The following is a 23,748-nucleotide window of genomic DNA, read 5'->3' on the forward strand; positions in this document are numbered from 1 at the left end:
AATTAACAATATAAAAACATCACTATCTGCAAACATGCTTTTACACAGTCTCCTGCATGTAGGAGCACACATTTTCATTAAGTTGCTATTTACAGCACTCAGTTGAATACACCAGGAAACACTTTACAGAGCAGGAGGGTATTTACCCTTCCTGCCTTTAAGCATCACCTACATGCCTAAAATACAGATCTGAGCTTCCTATCACTCATAACAATTCTTCTGCTTTGACTCAAGGTTTGGTTTCTTTTTTCTTCAATTATGCACCTTGCTGAACGTTTAGACACAAAAACCACAACAAAAAGAACTCTACTAAGAAAAATACAAACCCCCAGACCTGAATTCCTTTCTCTTTCCTCCAGTTTCAAAATACAGTTGTGTCTGTTTACAGAGTTGCTGAGTGCACTTGTATCCTGCACTGGTTGCTTTATTTGACTGTGAATTCCCCAGAGTAAAACTACTGCACACACAACAGATAAAGAAGGATTTGTCAAGAATTATTCTTATGAAGTTTTTCCTTCTCAAACTAAATTTGAGATGACAGCTCTAGAACTTGTAACGGGTCTGAAATTTTAAATGATGTTTTTTATATTTGTGCAGGAATACAACACGAACCTATGTTATATTCTCAAATTCAGTTATATGGCATCTCTTTCAAAGAGAGAAAGATAGGTCATGATGCAGCCTTCCCACAAAGAAATGACAAAAAGACTGCCAATTAGGGTTGATGCTTGTTTGTGGAATGGCAATGTGTTTCTATTATAAAATGGGCTTTTTTTAAAAAAAATTATGTATTTGCAAATGCTATTTGAGAAATAGTTACAACATGTTACCACTGATGATGTCCAATTAAAATCTCAAAACAAGAGATGAAATATTTTGCAAACTGTTACACCAAGCCAGTTCCCACCAAACCATCTGCAATTCAAAACAGAACATCAGTCACACTTACTATTTAGGAAAGTCTTGGCCATGCACAGGACTCTCCTACAAAGCTGTCTTACTAGTCTAAGCAATTTATTTCTATGTATGCATGTATGACTATAAAGTCACAATCAGAAATGAAACAATAAAGGATTTTGAACAGATTGGTTATTGTTAGTAGACATAATATTTCTGTCAATATAGCGGTGATCAGAAGAGCGAGTTATTGTAACCAAGGGTAAGTCCTGCCTGACCAACTTAGTGACCTTTCATGATGGAGTCACATGTCACCATATGATGGTCATATCCAGACAGTAGCAGTCAATGGCTCAGAGTCCTGAAGGACATCAATGACAAGTGGTGTCCCTCAGGCCTCTGTATTGGGGCCAGTGCTATTTAATACCTCCAGCAAGTTTGCAGATTACACCAAGCTGAGTGGTGCAGTTGGCACACCTGAAGGATGGGAAGCCATCCAGAGGGACCTGGACAAACTCAAGAAGTGGGTTAATGGTAATCTCATGAGCTCTAACAAGACTAGAGTGCAAAGTGCTGCACCTGGGCTGGAGCAACCCCCAGCAACAAGATAGGCTAGGGAATGAACTGATCCAGAGCAGCCCTGCCAAGAAGGACATAGGGGTGCTGGTGGATGAGAGGCTGGACATGAGCCAGCAATGTGTACTTGCAGCCCCGAAAGCCAACTGTATCCTGGGCTGCATCAAAAGCAGCATGGCCAGCAGGTCAAGGGAGATGATTCTGCCCCTCTACTCCACTTTCATGAGAGCTCACATGAAGTGCTGCATCCAGCTCTGAGGTCCTTAGCACAAGAAAGACATGGACCTGTTGGAACAAGTCCAGAGAAGGGCTACAAAGATGATCAGAGGAATGGAGTACCTCTCCTATGAGGAAACTCTAAGAGAATTGGGACTGTTCAGCCTGGAGAAGAGATGGATTTGGTGTGATCTGTGGCATTCCAGTACCTGAAGGGAACCTACAAGAAAGGTGCAGGGAAACATTTTACTAGGGCATGTAGAAACAGGACAAGGAGGAATGGATTCAAACTCAGAGTAGGTTTAGATTAGGTATTACGAAGAAATTCTTTACTGTGAGGTTGGTGAGGTACTGGAACAGACTGCTCATAGAAGTTGTGGATGCTCCATTCCTAGAAGTGTTCAAGGCCAGGCTGGATGGGGCTTGGAGCAACCTAGTCTAGAGTGGAAGGTCTCTCTACCCATGGCAGGGCGATTGCAACTGGATGATCGTTAAGGTCCCTTCCAACCCAAACCTTTATATAATTCCAAGTTGTCTAGAAAAAGCAAAGCAGATTGATGGAACGTAACTGCAAATTGGTGCATTAGCATGTGCTGCAGCCTTCTCATCTATTGATAGCTGGAATTTAAAATTACCAAAGTCTTTGACAGCATAAAAGGACTCATTTTCAGATTCAAATGATAATAATATCCTTTTCTACCACTTGTACTAAAATGAACCTTTTTTTGCTTGAGCTTTTGTCAGACAAGACTATCCATTTTACTCTGCTTTCTCTTTTGCAGACAGCTTTGTCCATGATAAAGGAAAGAGATACAGTGAAAAACAAGTTATTAGAAACCAAGTGATCTACATTTTTAATTTTGACAAATTAAATACATACAATTTATTAATTTTATTACTGCATCTTTTCAGATTTCTTCCTGAATTATGAAAATGCATCTTGTAGCTTAAAGAGAAAAAACAATGAATGATGATTATTTTATTAGTTTAAATAAAGCATATCTACTACAGCTTTAAATCTTATGTAATATAGAGTACAGCTTTTTGTAACTCACTAAGTGTATAAACACTCTCTTGCATCCATAGAAGAAATGCAGAATACTAAATCTAGTGCTTTAAATATAAACTTAGGTTAGGAAAAAAATATAATTTTCTTTAAAATAAGGTAATTTCTCTGAGAAACAATTTCTGTAGAGACAATGACCTGGGGCTTTCTTCTTTTTAATGCAACACTTAGAAAAATCTTTTTATCAGTAAAAATAACAGCCTCTTCTCCCATGTTAACAAGTGACTGGATGAGAGGACATAGCCTTAAGCTGCATCAGAAGTGTAAGTTGGACATTAAAAAGAATTTCTTTACAGAAAGAGTGATTAGACATTGAAACAGGCTGCCCAGGGAGGTGGTGGAGTCACTGTCCCTGAAGGTGTTTAAGGACATCACACTTAGTGCCATGGTCTAGTTGACATGGTGGTGTTATAGGTTGGACTCTATGATCTCAGAGGTCCTTTCCAACCTTAATGATTCTGTGATTATCTTCTGCAATCAACATTTTATAGTCAGAAAGCTGAACAACTGGTTAGTGGTATGACCAAGGATGCTGCTCAAATTTCTACTTATAAGGTAGTATCCATTAATTTAAACACAACTGCCATTAGCACAAAACATGCTTAGAATTCCAAGAGTTTAATCAACAGGAGTTGAATTCTGTTGAAATAGATTACTTTTTGAAACACTTAAGACAGATGTTTACAGAAAAGTCCATAACTTGTGAATGCCCCAATTTAACAGAGCAACTAACCTAAATTGGGATTAAGCTTCTACAACTCACAATGCAACCAAATGAAATGCAGGTAAAGATATTTTTACTTTTCCAATGCTGCTTTTTAAAAACTGGATTTTCCATGCATAAAGCATATTGTTTTCCCAAAACTTGATATAATCCTTGTTTATTGACAACCAAAATTATTTCCATTCAGAATAGCACAGTTTGCAGATTTAGTGCTAAAACTCACAGCATTTTGCAGGAAAAGAATAATTTCACTGCAAGAAATACTGATTTTCAGTTTTGTGCTCCATGAGAAAGTTATTAGAGAGCATCCAAAGGAGGGCTAAGAAGATTGTGAAGAGCCTAGAGGGGAAGCCATATGGGGAGTGGTTGAGGTCACTTGGCTTGTTCAGCCTAGTGGAGACTGAGAGGAGACCTCATAGAGCCTAATGCTTACTCACAACGGGAAGCAGAGGGTCAGGCATGGATCTCTACTCTCTGGTGACCAGTGACAGAACCCAAGGGAATGGAATGAAGCTGTGTCAAGGGAGGCTTAGGTTGGTTATTAGGAAAAGGTTCTTCACCCAGAGGGTGATTGGGCACTAGAATATCTCCCCAAGGAAGTGGTCACAGTACCAAACTTGCAGAGTTCAAAAGCATTTGGACAAGGCCCTCCAGCACATGGTGTGATTCTTTGGGTGGTCCTGTGCAGGGCCAGGAGTTGGATTTTGACAATCCTTGTCGGTCCCTTCCAACTCAGGATATTCTATGATTCAGTACCTCTGAAAAGTGAAGTCTTGAATTGGTGTATAAAATGAAAATGTCAGGAATCCTTCCAGCTCAGGTACCCATACGCAAACAGAGCTTTCTGTAAGTCACATGAGTACATGAACTCTCTGAGCATAAAAATTGCTTCAGCTTCTTCTTCAGCTTCTTTGGAAATTACATCTTATTTCAATGGGCAATTCCTCTGACCCATCCAAGCCCGAAACGTTTTTTACATTCTGTGTGTCCCCCTGTTTGGAAGGTGTATTTTTACAAAGCACTACTACTCTATATCAGCCATTACTTCACCACTACAATCTAACAGTGATTAAAAAGGGACACAACAGCTGGTTCTGTAAGAACTTCAAATTTGCCCATTACATGAGAGACAAAGAAAACTTATTTTTATAGTTGTACTTTCAAATTTCCAATTTTACCAAGAAGTTACTACTTAGATAAAAGGTCATGAAAGACATCCAAGCTGAACAAAACTGAACAAAATCTGAACAAACTCCTGAACAAAATGAAATGATGCAACATGATGAGAGCTGAGGGAACCAATTAAGAATCAGTTCCTCAGCAGACAGTGTTTGGCTGCAGTTGCATTTTTGTTTTGATATTCATGACAGCTGAAGAGGAGAAGCCAAGAACTGCAACAGAAAAATGCTAATTCTTCAGAATAAGGTGGAAATTTGAATTAAAATAATGGAATGGATGGATTTAAAATGTTACTTTTATGAATTTCCATGCTTTAATATTACAATACTAGATCTGGAGTATTCTACATTGTATGGATACCTAGGTTACAGCTGTTCAAATAGAGCGAGAGTCATGAGAGGAATGATGACAAAGTGGAGAATCAGCTACTCCTAAAATCATAAATGACAAACCATTGTCCTTGCTGCAAAATCTGCTAATGCAATGTATTAGAAAAAAATTCTGAAATGCTGTGCAAACCAAGCTGGACTACTTAAAAGGGGTATAGGCTTTATTATGGAGTGCCCAAGCAGATGAATATTGGGACTGAGCATGACAATTCTGGGTTTGTATGAGATTTATTATGGGAGCTCTTTAACTCAGGGAAAATTGAGAGGACTTGACTCCTTTGGTTTTCTAAGAGCAGATTTTCTGCCTGTTACCAGTGAATGAAAATTTAATATCTTTGCCTAGATGCCTGGGGTGTGAAGAAAGAATCCTGTGTCTCCTATTCCCAGATTTTCTAATATTTTCAGCAGGTAATTCCCAAGAGTTCAAACCTCATACACCTTGTGTGTCCAATCTACCTTTCTGGGGACCTAATTGTTGAAAGAGAGGAATAGTAAGGGTTCCAAAGCAGAAACAAAGTCATTCTTCCTCAAATAATAACAGAGCAGTAAAATAGCAAAACTGTTACACTAGGAGATCAAACTGGTATTGAAATTAAATATTATTACCCAAGATTGCACTTAGGATGCGAGGGAACAAGAGAACAGCATCCCAGAGAGATAAATACAAGTCTCTTGAGAAAGTATGAAATACATTATAGATAAATGCACATTTTCAACAAAACCTTTCATAAATTATGCAATTAAAACCTTTCAGTATTCACAAACATTTCCTTGATTAGAACTCTGAAAGTGTTTATGATTCTAAGGTCAAACAGTCTTCATTTTCAATGTATGCTATAAGCCTTTTAGCAGCTCTCTGATCAAACAGTCATCCAAAGGAAGAACTGTTTTTGCAGATGACATAAAACGAGCTCAGACCAGAAGAAGGAAACAAATGTTTTAGTTTAAAATAGAAGGTTCTTTTGAAATAAGAGGGGTTTGGTGGTTTTTTTTTTTTTTTAAAGGTAAAATTAAGCTCTGTATTTAGTTCATCTGGGGAAAAAAATTCCAATTTGTTGACCTGAGACATATTTTCCAGGTTGATATTCAGCTGACAGTTGCCTGTGCTGCTGTTTTGCCTCTTAATAGCTGTAGTTCAGGGTCTCTTATCTCTCTTTCTTTCCTGCTGGTATCCATAGCAATGAGAAGGCACATCTACAAACTGGGATGCACTTAATACCATTAAACGGTGATGTGTATTATTGCTGAGCTATAATCATGAACCATGAGAGAGGGAAACCACAGAGCACATTTAAGGCACCATTATGAGGAAACTGGCAATAAGAGGAACAAGAATTGGAACCAACACAATGATCTTTGATGTTTCATACATTTCCTATCTTAACATTTCCAACAGATAAATCACTGTAGACAGACAAGCTGAAGCACAATACTACGAAGTTCAGTGTCAGCATTACTAATTCAAAGTATTCAGAAGTCCATCTCACAAGAATCAGAACACAATTTTGTTTCAATTTAAAACAAAAACTAACATCCAAATATCAGAACTTTCACCTGGGAAGAAATCACCTGTTCTCATCACCTTTATCACTACAACATAATACACCGCAATATACGTCTGTACTTCATTTTGCATATAGATTTGTTCACACTTTAAGCAGTCATTTTGTTTCATTTTGATTTTTACTGAGAGGATTCAGACCTGAGAAATACAACACCTGTTGTTTTTCTCTCTGCTGTTGTGTAATGCTCTCAGAACATCTTTACACTTTTATAAATTCTGTTATAAATATTTTACCATTTGGCCTATATTTTGTCTTTCTCCCGATTCCCATTAAATGTTTGCAACAAAGCAGTTGCTTTGATTATTTTCTGCACTGGCAGCAAACCTCTTTACAAGGCAGCTTTTACCAATTAACCTAAGTAGAGACTTACTGCATCCCTAGTAGATGTAATCCTTCAGTATAACTTTGATGTTTCAGTGTCTCCTATTTTCCTCTTACATAATACCTATAACAAACTTGTCTCAAACAGTGCAAGTGTAAGTCAATATCTTACAGTCAATGAAACAGAGGGAGATACGAGTAACTATCAAAAAACCACGAGTAACTATCAAAAAAACATTGATCACATAAAATTAAACCAATCCAAAATATGGCATTTATTGAAATATAAATCTGAAGATAAATTTCAGAGTTATGAGAATATCTTTATTTAAGCCATTATTGAATTTCTGAATACTAAACCCAGAATTAAGTAATGATAAACTACATTTATAAAATTAATAATGAGAAGTCCCAAAAAAGAAAAGCTAATTAAAAAAAATCAGGATTAATCAAAATCTTGCTGTAATACACACAACCATGAATTGGAATCACATTTAAGGAAAAAGATGATCGAACTGAAATGTGTAATTAGAAATAATCAATATTTTTCTAGCACTATACAAACAACAAATAGAAATCGTATTTCAGATGTGATTTGACTAGAAGCTTGAGAGGCAAAACAGACTAAGAATGTATTAAGAACTTCTATAAACCCAACTATATTACATATTTGACATTAAAAAAATTAAAGAACCAGTGATTGTTGTCAGTAATGAAAAATTTAACTTAATTTATTGCTTATGGATAGAAGTAAATATCTACTGTAAAGCTCTGTCTTAATCTTTCCCTCTTTTACAATAAACAACTGTTTGAAACTGTAAATGATTTCTTTATAAAAACTTTCATTAAAATGAGTAATCCAAATGTACCATTTTGTCAGCAGTTTGAAAAATGAGAAAGGAAGATTACTATCATGGTAATATAATGCAGCACATCTGTCAATAGTTGACTGGAGTAATACATGGAAATTAAAACTTTTTGAATATGCATGGTTGAAAATCACGTATTACTATTAACACTAATTTCATCCTGTTAGACTCTGTCACATTGTCTCCACTTTCTATGGGAGATGCACTGCACACATAAGCTTGAACTCTAATCTCAGACTTGTAGTAAAAAAAAACATCATAGAAGTAAGGAACACTGCATGCAGTTTGGTCACAACCAAATGAAGGTAGAAGTCACAAACTGGAAGGTACTCTTGAAGCTTATGAACACACTGACTAGCCAAAAAGGATGCTTTTTTAATAACGAAGACTATAATAGTCAGTGAAAAGACTCTAGTTATATGACCAAATAACATCTGAACATGCATTATCACTTGTTGCTTAAAAAGTACACTTCTTGTTTATACTTTAAGCCTTTTTTGAAGGAAAGGATAAAGAAAGCGCTAGGCAAAAGAAATTGTTTGCACAACAAGAATCTTATTAATACTTTGGAAACATCTATTTGATAGTTTCTTTAGAAAAGGTAATGACTAGAAATCACATGCCCCTCTAATCTTCCTCCTGAATCTGACAGCCACCACTAATTTTGAAAGAAATCTTCATATCCCATGGGACAAGACTGTGTTAATCAAGGTCAAACCCAGCAGCTTTCTATTTATTGCCTGGAGGTAATAAAGATCTGTCCTTCCTAAAGGAATCTTCCTCTCTGGAAGGTTGTCACAGTCTTCTTTCTATGTATCCAACATGATGAAATCTGTTTCCTTAAATACTAATTAATTCAGATTTAGATAAATGACTCTTCTGTTTGTCTGCTTATCTAAATACACCTCTTCTGTCAATTAATTATGATCAACATATAGATTTATCTTAACCAAAAATTATTCTCTTCTCTGTCAGACTGTAGATTGACAGAGCTGCTGTCAGACTCTGTACCTTCTATTATAGTCCCTTGTAAAACTGGAGAATGCAGATATTTTCATTATTTGCTTCAAAGACTAGTTGTCTATGAATATTTACATTACCTCTATTAGAAATGCTTCACTTTATGTCTTGATAGCCATCTCTCTGCCAAATTAAAAAGTGTGTCTTGACTTAGATGTAAAATTTCTCCTGGGTAAATAAATTGTCTTCTTCCACAGTTCATCATAAAGACTAATGACTAAAATCTCAGGTGTAAATCTATTATGAAGTAACTAACAACCTTATCACATTAGTCATCTGTCTTAAAAGTTTTACGTGCCTTTTCACACATCTAAAACTCTTTGGGATTTGTGTTTGTAAAGGTCTATTGTGCAATTTACGTGCATACTGAGGTAAATTACTCTAAAATTACCTGTATAGCAAGTGCTCGAGCTACAAGACTTCTGAGATATTGTAAAGGATCTTCTGGACCTTCCCACTTGTTTTGCCATGTGATGGGACACTGAAAGAAAAACATTTTTTGTCATGGTGACTAGTATGGGGCTAACACACTAATTTTACACACAAAAAAGCAGAGGTCACACATTTATTGAATTTCATATTTCTATTAGTATTCTAGCAGTTTCTTCAGGTGCTATAGCCTTAAAAGAACTACCATCTCGGTGCCTTTAAAATATAAGTTTTTTAAAATAGCCCTTTGTTACATAACACATGACAACACTAAACTAGACAGAAAACACATGAAACAAATCACTTTAGGATGATAAATATAGTGAGGTTTAGCTGCCATGCCAAGAATGTAGCATTAGCCTTTCTGGAAGGCTGCTGAAAGGATTGCTATATGGTCACACTCCAATGAAGTGATCCTTTTCAAGGCAAGTGGGTAAGGAAGCAGACAAAATGACAGAAACACTTTGGTCAATATATCAGGAAGCATGAACTGATGTTTGCGAGAGGTAAAAATGCACAGAATTTTTCAGTACATTTTTGTGACCGTGATCAGCTTCACAGCTCCTGCCACTTCCTTCCAATATAAGTGTGCAGCTTAAGCACAGAAGCAAGCCATGTCCTCGTGCTCAGTAACAAGAAATATAACTGTAAGTACTAAAGAATGGCCATTACATGTCATCATTTGCATTCACTGACTTGTACTCAGTACCAATTTCTACCACACAGTAAAGAGCTGTTAAAAAAGGCAATGAGACTGCTAACATGAAAACATTAATTCATTCAAATTGTAACACTAATTTTAATAACAAATGCTGTCTTGTGAATCTAAAAAGACAATAAATTTAATTTTTGTTTTGATTACAAGTTTGATAGATCAATAAATGCATAACAATCTTTTTAACAGTACTTGTTCTTCACCTAAAGACAAACAAGATGTTAATAGGAATTATGGTTCACTGCAGAAGCAATTTCAATATCCATACATTAACACTGACAGAATTTATCAATTGGTGCAGGTGAAACAAATCCAGAATTTCGTGTCACATCAATGTTTGACTACCTTTGTAATTCCATTATCTAGCCACTAATGATAGAGCATGTAAATACGCAGTCACTGATTGCACTAGTTTACAAACATGCCCAGTTTGATGCCAAAAACCAGGGAGATAGTACATGTACAAATTTTGATTGCTTTTCTCGTAAATCAAGAATGCACAGTGAAATGATAGGCTGACACGGTAGGCACAGTTTGTCTGGTGTGGAATGGCAGTACTCCATACTGAACAAATGCAGCAAGCAAATTGTGATTACAACTTAAATTTTAAGAAAATTTAAAAACTATAAAAAGGGAAAGATTTACATGTTCTACTGGCTATTATATTTGATTTACCTAGCATGACTTGGTATTTGAAATGGAAATAGCATTCCACAACTTCTAACCTTATTGGACTTGTCTTTGAGAGAAAACTTGATAAAAGCATATAGTTCTGCAAGTACATGAAGCAACATTTTTTGAGAAAAAATTTCCAGAAAAATCTTATTCTATTTTAGAATTACTATCAATGAAAGAATAACATTTTAGAGTCTTTATCAATAAACTTAGAGCAAATGGTGACATGAAAATGTGTATCAGAATTTGCTGTTTCCTTGGTTTTTCTCATTGCTTATTGTAATATATGTTCATTACAAAATGACTTACCTTCTGATTTAACAGAGCACTTGCTAGTCTTTGTACTTCAGAGCTCAGTAATGAGGTACCTCTGATAACTTTACTTAAAGAAGCAAGTGACTGATGAACACTTTGCACAAGGCGAATGGCATTGAACTGTTCCAGAGTAATGAAGGATAAGATTGGAGATCCTTGCTGCTCCACAGGAGGAGACACCTTCTGATGAATCAGGTTAGAATTCTAAAAAAGAACATGTGATGTCCAGTAATAAACTTGGGGAAATTATATTATACAATATAATATTTGATTCATTTGTAATACTTCATATGACCTTGTTACCTTTGAAGTAATACAGATATCATCCTTTTTCTGACGCTGGACTAAAACTATAGTGACACTTTCAGTATTTTCCACGAGATGTTCAACAAAGGCATCACTCTTCTGAAATAACTGTCTACCAAATTACTTCAAAAGTACAGAAATTTCTGAAAAATCTTCACTTAGCTGAATCGCTGCTTTTCGTCTTTGTGTTAATGTGCCAATATAAAAAGCAGTGGTGTACTCAGCATAAAAACGTTGTGTTGGGTACTGTAAACTATGTTGCCAGACACAGCTCTTGCTTTGGTAAGAGGTTGTGTTGGGTACTATAAACTATGTGGCCAGACACAGCTCTTGCTTTGGTAAGACTAGATCAAGAGGGAAGCAAATTAAATAGAAATAAATAATAAGTATAAAATAAATATAGTATTATGTGCAAATTTTGAGTAACTCAGATTCTGGGAAGTACCACTGCTCTCACATTTCCATTTTTGCTACTTACTTCCCTTCCATTAGAGCCCCTGAAAATCTAAATTTATTCAATAATTTCAAGAGATGGTATGATTTTGCAAATCTTAATTCATATGCAGCTTATTACAGAAATACATTTTAGAATGTGTTCAGGAACTGCCAGCCTGACACGTGACAAGATGCTGTACTGAATTCCAGTTATGGAATTAAAAATTTTATTGGACAATTCTACAAGGCACAAATGCAAACAGAATGCCCTCTGAAGAAGAAATGTTTTGCTATTTCAATTTCTAGTAATTTATTAAAGGTAAAATCAGATTTCATTTTCTCTGAACTATATCTTCTTAAAATAACAAGAAGTTCTGACAATTTTTCAGAATAAGTAAACTTCTGAATTGTCATATGGTATCTTGCTTTTCAGAATACACAAGATATCTACCTCTACAATCTTTCCCAGGCACTGCATGCTTGTCAGAACTTCCACATTTTTAATTTCAAGCTCTTACTGCATTCAACTAGCAAGGTAAAATATAAGAAAATCTAAGTGAAAGAGCAGTATTTTAGTTTATGACTGACAGAAAAAAGAAGGATAAAGTCTTCCTTCTCATATTGTTAAAAAGGTATACAGCAAAGTTACATACTGTTCAAAGTATAAGAAGCATACAGTACTTAGAATTGCTATGTTTTGTACTTTTTCTTTGCACGCATTCTAAAATCACAGTATCAGTCTCACTCCAGTTTTTCTGAGACTATAGTTTGCTGAGTACATGTAAATTATAATGTAAAACTCATACAAGCTAGCTGATAAATTCTTATTGAGGTATTTAACTGCACAAATAAAGAACAAAGACATTACATCGTGCAGACTCTGCTCAATCTTTCACATACACTCTTTATTCACACAGTATTTACTGAGACAAGGCCCCAAAGTTCCTCAATACTGTCCTTTACATAACAGTCTCCTATGAATTGCATATTCATCACTCTTTCTAATGCTTTCCCCTGAGAATTTGTTAAAACAACCCATCTGTCATTTTTATGGGAAAATTAAACATGAATACCAATATCAGCTTATACATTTAATGTCCTATTACATTCCCTTAAAATCCATTATGTATATAACTCACATCAGCTTTTAGAATATCCTCATGACCTGCTTGGGAATTAAGATGAAGAACTGCTGAAGTACTGAGTGCTCTTCCTAATCATAAGAAACTGAAGATAGATTATAATCTTTAACATTAAATACTAAATTATGCTACCAATATTAAATTAGGTGTATTTTGAGACTTTGATCATTTTCCCTCTTTCAGTTCTGTATGTGTTACAATCTTAGTACAATATAAGACTTAATATAGTCTGACCTAAGCTGTTCCAGACTTTACTTTGTTACCTTCTTAAACCCAAGCCTTTTCAAACTCCAGTATGTTTTGAAAATTGCTTAGACATAAATGTAATGAAAATAAACTCATACACTTCTAGTAGTTCTGCATTTGATTCAAAACTCAATTTTGGTGGTGGTGTTGGGTGTTAAAAACCCCATTGTCCTTTTGATGCACTTATTCTGCCTCTTCCTTTGAGCCTCTCTGCCTATCCTTTTAGATATTAGCCTCTCATTGTTTATTACACAAACTTCTCATTGTTGAAAATATATGAAAGAATGACCCTATATTTCTGTCCCACTGCTTTTCCTCCATGGAAAAAAAAATTGTTCTTTTCTTAAAGCTGAGCTACCTAATGAGGTACAAGGCACTTGGTGTGATTCTTGGGGCTGTCCTGTGCAGGGCAAGGAGTTGGACTTTGACGATCCTAATGGGTCCCTTCCAACTCAGGATATTCTATGATTCTGTGATTCTATAACAGTTTAGATAAAAGAGCAACAACTCATTAATTTTCAAAACTACTTCTTCAATTTTCTTGCACTATTATGCAACTTCGTGAAAACAGTCTTTGCTTTACAAACACAACAAAAGACACAGAACACATCACAGTTTATGACAATACACTCAGCAAACCATTTTGAAGCAGATGTTGCCAAATTTTTGTTATGGGTGGGTCTTCTAACTTTCAGGGAACTGCTAAAGGGTTCTCTGAAACAAGGCAGAAAATGCAACCACCTTACTGCTGTAATATATAGCACTCTCTCTTCTCATCAGAGAGAGACATTTAGACATGATGAAACACTTCTGCATTCCCATTGCGGTGTGATACTCCTGTGCTTATAACTGGATCAGTTGGAAATCACTGTCCAGTGGAACTCTGGAGTGATACTCCTGTGCTTATAACTGGACCAGCTGGAAATCACTGTCCAGTGGAACTCTGGCGTCACCCAATATATGATAGTTGTCAGATGTGACAATGAAGTACTTATACAGGTACTAATCTACACTCTGTCATGGCAGATGGCTGTGCGGGAAGAGAACGGACACCAGGACAGAGATTCATTGAATTACTCTGATGGCCCAGCCCTTGCCATCAGTCTGTAGTGGGCCACCCTTCCACATCAAGGAAGGGTCTTGAAAATTTGTGTGGTATTTGTTTCACAACTTATTTAGTGAAGACTATTTTATAGAGCAACAAGTCTTTCATGCAAACTTATATTGAGCATCTCAGTATTTGCGTGGGGTTTTTTTAACTTAATCACAGGTTCATAAGAGTTTAATTAATTTGATTAGTGTTAAGCTGTTATTAAATCATGCTGAAAAACACTGTAGAAGCAGTTTTAGGACAGTATTCATTACAAGGGTGCTTTCAAATATCAAGAATTAAAATGTATGTTTTCAAATGAAGCTAATATAGATGAAAATGTCAGGACATTCTGTATTAATTCAGAACAGCTAAATAAAAAGAGGAGTTTGCTTGTGTAATTTCAACACAGAAGTGCACTGATTTGAAGCAGATTTTAAGTATTTATTTAATTTAAAATTCAATGAAAAATTGCAGAGTCTGCATTCTGGCTGGCCCAATATACATTGGATGAAGGAGAGGCAGCTTCCAGGATTCTATTGTTATAGGTAGATGAAGAATAATAAACTCCTGAACTTAAAAATTTCAGAATATATGAATAATTGATAGTAACATTTAACAGTTTTGCAAAATGCATTCCACTGAGCAGAAAAATGAGTCCTGCCAATTTCCAGAAATATTTCTGAAAAAGTAACAACATGTAAAACCTTATTGTTGTATCAAGAATTATTTCCTATTTCCAAATGTCTAAAATGAAATAGCTAAAATTTCCAATGCATATCTGTCATTTTTCTTGTTTGGCCACAAAGACTGTGACAGCTCTGAAAACTGAGCAAAATGATTCCTATTTGCAGTACCAGAAAACAGCTAAGGTTAGAAGGAACCTCTGAAGACTGCCCAGTGCTCAAAGCTACAGCAGGTTGCCCTGACCTGTATCCAGTCAGGTTTTCATTATCACCAAGAATGGAGGCTCCACAGCCTCTCTGGGAAACCTGTTCCAGTATTTGACCATCCTCACAGCAAAAAAAAGTTTTGTCTTGTGTTTAAATGACATTTCCTGTATTTCAGTGTGTGCCCATGGCCTCTTGTACTGTCATGGGACGTCACTGAGAAGAGTATGGCTCTGTCTTCTTTACTCCTTCGCATCATCCCATATACACTAAATTCTAAGATTCATCCTGAGGCTTTTCCCCAGGCTGATTAGTTCATATGGACACACTTCAGATTGTGCCCCTTCAGCTCTGTTTTGTTGATTATGATGTCTACAAACAAAATTTTTCCTGCCAACCTGGTGAACTACTTCCTCATATAATTTTTAGACATTCTCTCCCTAGCTTGATCGACCTAGTTGATTCTATGATTCTATGAAAATTCCCTAGAAAACAGACAACATCAGAAAATGGGAGCATCTTTCTCCTGACCACAGGGAGTTGCTGACTACTATTCCCTACCACTTCCTCCTGGTGCTTCTGTGTGGATCAGGTTTAGTTGGCTTGGGAGTTTCATTGAGATTGTACAGATAAAAATACATCCACACTTAAAGATTATGACCGATTAGTTCCAGTGTAATTCTATGGACATACCTCTGTCAAGTGGAAAATTTTGTTATGTTTCAGAACTATCAGCACGCAGATGTACAAAAACTATTTACAAGCATTTGTAAGATATTCCTTTTTGAATTTATCCTTTATTTACATACTCAGCACTGAAATAAAAATGTTTAAAAACATAATCTTCGTCCACACATAAACAAGCTTCTGAGTGTGTTTTTTGCTGCTGGAATAAAACATAGCTGATTTTTAAAAGAGCTTTAAATTTACAAATAGATTAGCTCGATTCAATACAGACCTATACTGGACACTTCCTGAGTTTCAGTAGTCCGAAATAGATATTCAAACATTATTTCCAATTCCTGAGTAGTCTGAAATAGATATTCAAACATTATTTCCAACAACCCTTAGGATACATTTGACAGGTAGAAAACTACTATTTGCTTCTTGTAAATAAAATGGAAAGCATTGTCATTTATGACCCAAGTTTTAAAGAATAAGTACTTTAAATTGAACCAATTATCTATCCCATCTGCCTCTATTTTACTACTATCTGTATCCGATAGATAGTCTGAAATAGATATTCAAACATTATTTCCAACAACCCTTAGGATACATTTGACAGGTAGAAAACTACTATTTGCTTCTTGTAAATAAAATGGAAAGCATTGTCATTTATGACCCAAGTTTTAAAGAATAAGTACTTTAAATTGAACCAATTATCTATCCCATCTGCCTCTATTTTACTACTATCTGTATCCGATAGATAAAATAAGATGGTAATGATATCCTTGGTAGTGTTATTAGCATTATTAGCATTTTTATTATTATTATATCTCATGAGGCCAAAATGCAAGGTCCTGCACCTGGGTCAGGGCAATCCTCAGCTACAATACAGGCTGGGGGATGAAAGAATTAAGAGCAGCCCTGCTGAGAAGGATGTGAGGATGGTGGTGGGTGAAAAATTGGACACGTGCTGTCAATGCACGCTTGAAGCCCAGAAAGGCAGTTGCATCCCGAGCTCTATCAAAAGCAGTGTGGCCAGCAGGTAGAGGGAGGTGATTCTCCCCCTCTACTCTACTCTTGTGAGACTCTCCCTGGAATGCCCTTGTAAAAAGTCAAAAAAGCTCTCTTACTTGAAGGCTGCAATAGTCTCTCCAAAGCCTTCTCTTCTCCAGGCTAACAACCCAAATTTCCTCAGCCCTTCACAGGAGAGGAACATAGTTAACAATATACAAAATTTTTGTACTGAATGGTTCTGTAAAAAATGAAAAACTGATCTTGCTAGGGATATGTCAAGCCAACTAGTTCTTACACTAACAGTGCAAGGCTCCAGCACTGGCCTTCTAGACTGGTTATCAGCTTGTTAGGAGAGCTTGCTATTAGAAGTAGAATTCAGTACCAGGTGTCTCCTGTTATGATGTGAAGCTGTAGCATAGGATAATAGCAAAAGTCTCTAAAGTATGGGCACAGGTTGACAAGAAAGGGCCAAGAACTATGAACAACAAGCTGATGGTCATGCACTGGTCATTTTAAAGCGCAACACTGAGAACTGGCAAGTCTGTTTTAACTTTAGACAAGAAGCAACAACACAGCAAAGAGAAAAGCCAAGTGACACCATAATGTACTTGCTAGCCTGAAAATAACCCCATGTAACTATCACCCAGACTGTAGGTCAGGAACTGAGGTAAAGGGCTAAAAAAGTCATTTGAAACGAGATCTTGGATTTGAGGGCAATGGTAGGGGTGAACGAAGAGACCTGTGTCAGGTCCAGCTTCCCTTGTCAAAGAGCTCTCAGGATTGACTACCTTCCTGTGGGTGGCTAGGACCATAGCCACCAGAACAACTATGTGGCTTCAGCCTCATGGTACTGCATACTCACAGCTAATTTATGACCCAAGTTTTAAAGAGTAAGTACTTTGAAACTGCAGTGCTAATTATTAACATTCTTTAGAACTAGCCATTAGCAATGTTGCTGCTAATGAGTATTAATGTAGTGCAGATTTGTTTTACTGTTTAAAACTAGCCTCATTTATCAGTCTTCCAAACACTACAATCAAAATCTCTAATTTTCTGATTGTATATGCAACAGTTGCATCTGAGCTCCTGCTCAGATTTGCAGGCCTAAAGGTATGTTTAAGTCTAGTCAATAAGAGATAATGGAAGGTGTCACATTGAAATATATTGCTTTTTCTTAGAGCATCACAGACATGGTTATCAGCAGTCCCTGCTCAGAGGTCACAGATTTCAACATGAAGATATTTAGTACCAAAAGACTATTTTGACAAAAACATGATGCATGTATTAAATGAGAATTTAATTAGATATTTCAAAATGTAATAGCAAATTCTAATGTGCAACTCATGTCACTTCTTTGTATGTGGTTATTCAAGTAAGGGAAAGGTTTTTCTCATTACAGTGTTGTGTACAAGACATAGTTTTAGATCACAATGTCTGTGATCTATTACTTGATCGCTGAGGCTTAAAAATAATGGCCAAATGTCTAGGTAGGCACCTAGCATGAGGTGAGAGGGATCTTTCCCAAGTATGTGCAGCATCTGCATTTCAAAGAGAATTTACACGCATTACAGCTAAATGGACGGCCAAAATAAGAATTAAATATTTGGAAACCAAGCTTTACAACATGTGTAAAAACACACCCACCAAACTGAACCAACCTAAAACAACAAACAAAAGTGATATTGGACACTGCAAGCATTGTATAAGGGATTTTAATGAACCTAATACCACATTTCAATACTATACAGGGAAAAACATATTTAAAATCATTAAACATTGCCTTGTAAGTATTAGAGAAATGAAGAGTTTAAATTAAAATCTAAAATACATTAGTGCTTTTCTTGGAAACACATACAAGATACTGGTCTCATGTCTTGAGTATGGTCTCACATCCATATCACAAAGTGACAGCCTATTATACCATATAAAGACTTCATAGCTAATCGCATATGCATCGTACTTCCCACCTCAAATGCATTCAGTTTCCTTTTTCAATTCTTATGTTTCAATATTCAAGGTAATTCATAGAATCATAAAATTTAAGGGTTGGAATGGACCTTACAGACCAGACCATCCCAATCCCCTGTCATAGGCAGGGACACCTCCTCACTAGATCAGGATGCTCAAGGCCTCATCCAGACTGGTTTTGAACACTGCCAGGGTTGGGGCAGCCACCACGTCCCTGGGCAACCTATTCCAGTGTCTCACCACCCTTAAAGTAAAAAACATTTTTCGAATATCTAACCTAAACTTCCCCTCCTTCAATTTGAACTCATTTCCCCTTGTCTTATCATTGCAGTTCCTAACAAAGAGTCCCTCTCTGGCTCCCTACAGATATTGAAAAGTTGCTATGAGGTCTCCACTCAGTCTTCCCTTCTCCAGGCTGAACAGTCTCAGCCTGCCCTCATAGGGGAGGTGCTCCAGTCCTCTTATCAACTTCGTGGCCTCCTCTGGACTTGCTCCAACACTTCCATGTCCTTCTTATGTTGAGGACACCAGAACTGAACGCAGTACTCCAGGTAGAGTCTCACAAGAGCAGAGTAGAGGGGCAGAATCGCCTCTTTTAACTTGCTGCCCACACTCCTTTTGATGCACCCCAGGATTCAATTGGCTTTCTGGGCTGCTGGCGCACACTGCCGGCTCATGGTGAGCTTCTCATCCACTCTCACTCCCAAGTCCCTCTCCCCACTGCTGGTTTCAATTACTTCCCCACTCAGCCTGTAGGTGTGCCTGGGATTGCCATGGCCCACATGTAGGACTCTGCACTTCATTTCATTAAACTCCATGAGGTTTGCATTGTCCCACCTCTCAAGCCTGTTAAGGTCCCTCTGGATGGCACATCCCTTCCCTCCAGCATGTCAACTGCCCCACACAGCTTGGTGTCGTCAGTGAACATCTTTAGACTTTACTTTTAATGTAGGTACCAGAAAAAAAAAATTATCTTTTCAAATTAGGTAAAAAAAAAATTATCTTTTCAAATTATCTTTTCAAATTCCTACCTGATTAAGTTTCTTCCACAGGTTGAGAACAGGAGAAAGTTCAGTAGACCAGATTTCTCTGTCAAATTTGCAGCCAGCAGTTACTGACCTGCTCAGGATCCGGAGCTGTGAAATGACCTGAGTGATAAGAATACAAGTGTCATCTTGAAGAAGGATAAACAAACCTCTTTTAGTACAAAAATGTGATACAATAGAAAATACGTTCCAATTTACCTACGAACTGTACTTTCCTGAATAGTTACTGATAGTGATCTGATCAAAACACAAACAATACCCATATTCAAGTACAGAACATGCCTGAGCCTCATTTATATTAAAGCTACAAACAAAAAAATCCATATTTTTCTTAGCACAGTAACTGTCTTTGTTCAACTGTAATTTAAAAACTAATGAGGTGTATAAAAAGCCTCTTTTCCACAAAATCCACAGACAAAACTCTAGCTCTGCCTTTAACTAGTCTCCAATCTGTAATTAAAACTTTAAGGGAAACAAAAACTAGATTATGTTACTAAATACATACAGTAACTATCAGGCATCCAAACTGAAGACAATTACAGTCAATTGATTCTAATCTCACATGGATCTCTTACTTAGATATTCATGCTACCTCAAACTATTTAAATGCATGCTTATTAAAGAAGGAAAGCAATCAATTAGAAGAATAACTGCAAAACTTCCAGAAAGAAGGGAGCTTCCAGTTTATTACGTCCAGCTGACTTCTATGGTTAGCAACCCTGGTAAGTCCACTCATCAACTGACCAAATACATGCATACATTTGTAAAGGAAGAACACTGAAATTAAAATTCTTCAGTGATATTGTAGTCTGACCCTTAACTGCACAGACCCCCTGGTATTTTTAGGTATTTTAGCTAAATTTTAGCTATTTTTCACAGTGTGTTTTTTTCAAGACATGTTAGAGAACAACTTATTAATACTCTCCTCTTTCACTTGACATTAAAGAATTAAACCTGATAGTAAAAAAATGCATTAATCATTCAGAAGGACTGGATGATTTAATTGCTACACAGAATGAAGGAGAAAGTCAAGTTGTTTCTGCTGGGTTTTGACTTATTTTCTATTCTTGGAAGATGCACAATGATGAAGTGTTTTGGTTTTCATTTTCTTTCACTGAAGCCCACAGCAGCTTCTTATTTATGGGTTTTGATAGGGACTATGAAGCACTACAAGATGATAATACACCAAACCGCTGTTTTTACTTCTATAACAAGTGCAGCCTGTGAGACTGTGGAGTTTAAAATCCTGAGAGATCATAGCAAGGCCAGTAGTAGAATCACAAATCTATACCTCAGGAAAAAAGATTTTAGCTTAGTCAATGTAGTGGATTTGCGTGGCCAGGTTTTTGGCAGTGGATGTGCTGCAGGGGTGGTTTCTGTGAGAACCTGCCAGAAGCTTCCCCATGTGCAGCCAAGCCAATGCCAGTGGCTTCAGGACTGACCTACCATTATGCCAAGGCCGAGCCAATCAGTGGTAGTAGTGATGCCTCTGTGATAACATATTTAAGGGAAGTGAGGAGTGAAAATATGTGAGAGGAGCCACTATGCAGACACCGAGGTCAGTGGAGAAGCAGGGAGAGGAGGTACTCCAGGAGCCAGAGCTGAGGATCTCCTGCAGCCTGTGGTGAAGACCATGGTGAAGTAGCTGTCCCCCTGCAGCCCACAGAGGTTAATGGAGTGCAGAGATCCACCTCCAGCCCATGCAAAAGACCCACGCTGGAGCAGGTGGATTCCCAAAGGAGGCTGTGAACCCATGGGAAGGCCATGATAGAGCAGGCTCCTGGCAGGGACCCACAGACCCCTGTAGGTCTCCAGAGAAGACCCATACTGGATCAGTTTTCCTGTTAGGACTCCTGCTGGAGCAGGCTGTTCCTGAGGGATTGGACTGCACCCTGTGAAAAGTGACCCACGCTACAGCAGCTTGTAGAGAATTGAACTGTAGCCAGTGAGAAGGACTCACACTGGGGAAGTTTGTGGAGAGCTGTCCTCCATGGGAGGGACCCCACACTGGAGCAAGGGCAGAAACAACATGTGATGAGCTCACTGTAGCCCCCACTCCCTGTCTCCCGGTGACGCCAGTGGGGAGGAGGAAGAGTTGGAAAGGAGGGAGGGGTGGGGGAACATGTTTTTAAGGTCTCTTTTATTTCTCATTATTCTGTTCTGATCTTGTTAGCAATAAAAACACTTAATTTCCCTGAGCTGTCTGTTTTGCCCATGACGGTATTTGGTGAGTGATTTCTCCCTCTCCTTATCTCAACTTATGAACCGTCCATTACATTCTCTCTCCTTTGTCCATTTGTGGAGGGGAGTAATAGAGCAGCTTTGGTGGGTACCTGGCATCCAGCCAGGGTCAACCTGCTACAGTCAGGGAACTTCTCAGCAGGACCCAGTTAGCAACTGTTCCGGAGGGCAAAGTGAGGCCAGGAGCATTGGTTAATCTTCAAGGAAAAATTCCTTGAAGTACAAGAACAGTTCTTTCTGATGCACAGGAAACAGGCATGATAAGCAAGTCAAAGAACGATCATGGTAAAAGATCGACATGGATGTATAGGAAGCTAGTATTGTCAAATCATAGAATCACAGAATATCCGGAGTTGGAAGGGACTCACAGGGATCATTAAAGTCCAGTCCCTGGCCCTGCACAGGACAAACCCAAGGATCACACCATGTGCCGGAGAGTGCTGTACAAATGCTTCTCGAACTCCGGCAGGCTTGGTGCTGTGACCACTTCCCCGGGGAGCCTGTTCCAGTGCCCAATCACTCTCTGGGTAAAGAACCTTCTCCTAGTATCCAACCTAAATATCCCTTGACACAGCTTCATGCCATTCCCTTGGGTTCCGTCACTGCTCAACAGAGAGATCAGATCAGTGTTTCCCCTTCCACTTCCCCTCATGAAGAACCTGTAGATCACTATGATGTCTCCCACAGAAGATGGGAGTAGGGATGGACTATCCATCAGGAATATAAAGACATTGCTCAGTTGTGTTAAGGTTGAGTGAAGAAAGCCAAATCTCATCTGGATTTGAAAATATCAGTGGATGCAAAGGCCTAAAAGGGCTTCTGGCAAGTATTCTGGTAGCTAAGAGGAGGAAAAGAAAACATGAGCCACTGCTCTTGCTAGCTTCTGTTATGTAAAATACCATTTCACCCTCTCATTCTCATAACTTAATTTTAAACTTTAATAATCCTTTGTGTGCACCAGCTATTGTGTATATCAGAAAAGATTCTTGTTTAATTTAGCAGAAAATTATTTTCTCTGATGAATGTTCTGATTGTAGTATCTTTATCATTCCTGTTATTCTCGTTTTTGCTCTGCACACATGAAAATGTTCTGACAAGCAATACAGATAATAAACACACAGTTGTGTCTCCCAGATATCATTCTTTTAGATACAGTTTTGGCTCTTTTAATTTGCTTTTGGATAGTGCCTGCTATCATTTGCTAAGCAATAAAACATTTATATCAAATATACTTTAACTGGTAATTCAGTATTCAGTACTTCACATAAACTTGCATATAGTGTGTACTATAAAGCTGAAAAAAGTTTGTATGATTGCTTTGTGAATACAGGGGACTGAAAATAGTAACTCTGGTATTCATTTTTTTAAGTGCCTTTAGAGGTATAAGCACTTATCTCCATACAGCTGAAATGAATTTGAGAAGCAGTGACTGCAAGATCAAGTAATTAAAATATTTTTGTACATCTAGTGTATGGGGTTAGCCGTTTCTAATATCTAATTATAGAATTTGTTGATATAATTTAAATAGGAAATACACTCTCTGTCCTTTATTTCAATTTTTCTTTAGTGCACCTATATCTGTTCCTGCTCTATATATTTTATCAAAGTAGTTGAAAAACATTGAGATATCATTATGCAAAGTTAAACACACTAAAAGAACTAAATAAAGAAAAATCAATTTTTAATTCTCAATGTTCTAGGGTACTGTAACAAATATGATCTTCATCAAACATTCATGGAAACTCACT

At 37.2% G+C, this 23,748-nt stretch overlaps 1 protein-coding gene across 1 annotated transcript in view; it reads right to left on the bottom strand.

Annotated features, from left to right (window-relative positions):
• DYNC2H1 (dynein, cytoplasmic 2, heavy chain 1) overlaps window positions 1-23,748 on the bottom strand; it is a gene marked incomplete at its 5' end in the record, with an annotated part of 150,712 nt that overhangs the window by 16,623 nt on the left and 110,341 nt on the right. Inside the window, 3 exons of the mRNA XM_009072160.1 lie at window positions 9,214-9,303; window positions 10,951-11,160; window positions 19,745-19,861. Coding sequence (XP_009070408.1) covers window positions 9,214-9,303; window positions 10,951-11,160; window positions 19,745-19,861 — 417 coding nt within the window. The remainder of the gene's footprint in view (window positions 1-9,213; window positions 9,304-10,950; window positions 11,161-19,744; window positions 19,862-23,748) is intronic.

The sequence above is a fragment of the Acanthisitta chloris genome, unplaced genomic scaffold (genome assembly GCF_000695815.1).
Source record: "Acanthisitta chloris isolate BGI_N310 unplaced genomic scaffold, ASM69581v1 scaffold7743, whole genome shotgun sequence".
Classification (NCBI taxonomy): domain Eukaryota; kingdom Metazoa; phylum Chordata; class Aves; order Passeriformes; family Acanthisittidae; genus Acanthisitta; species Acanthisitta chloris.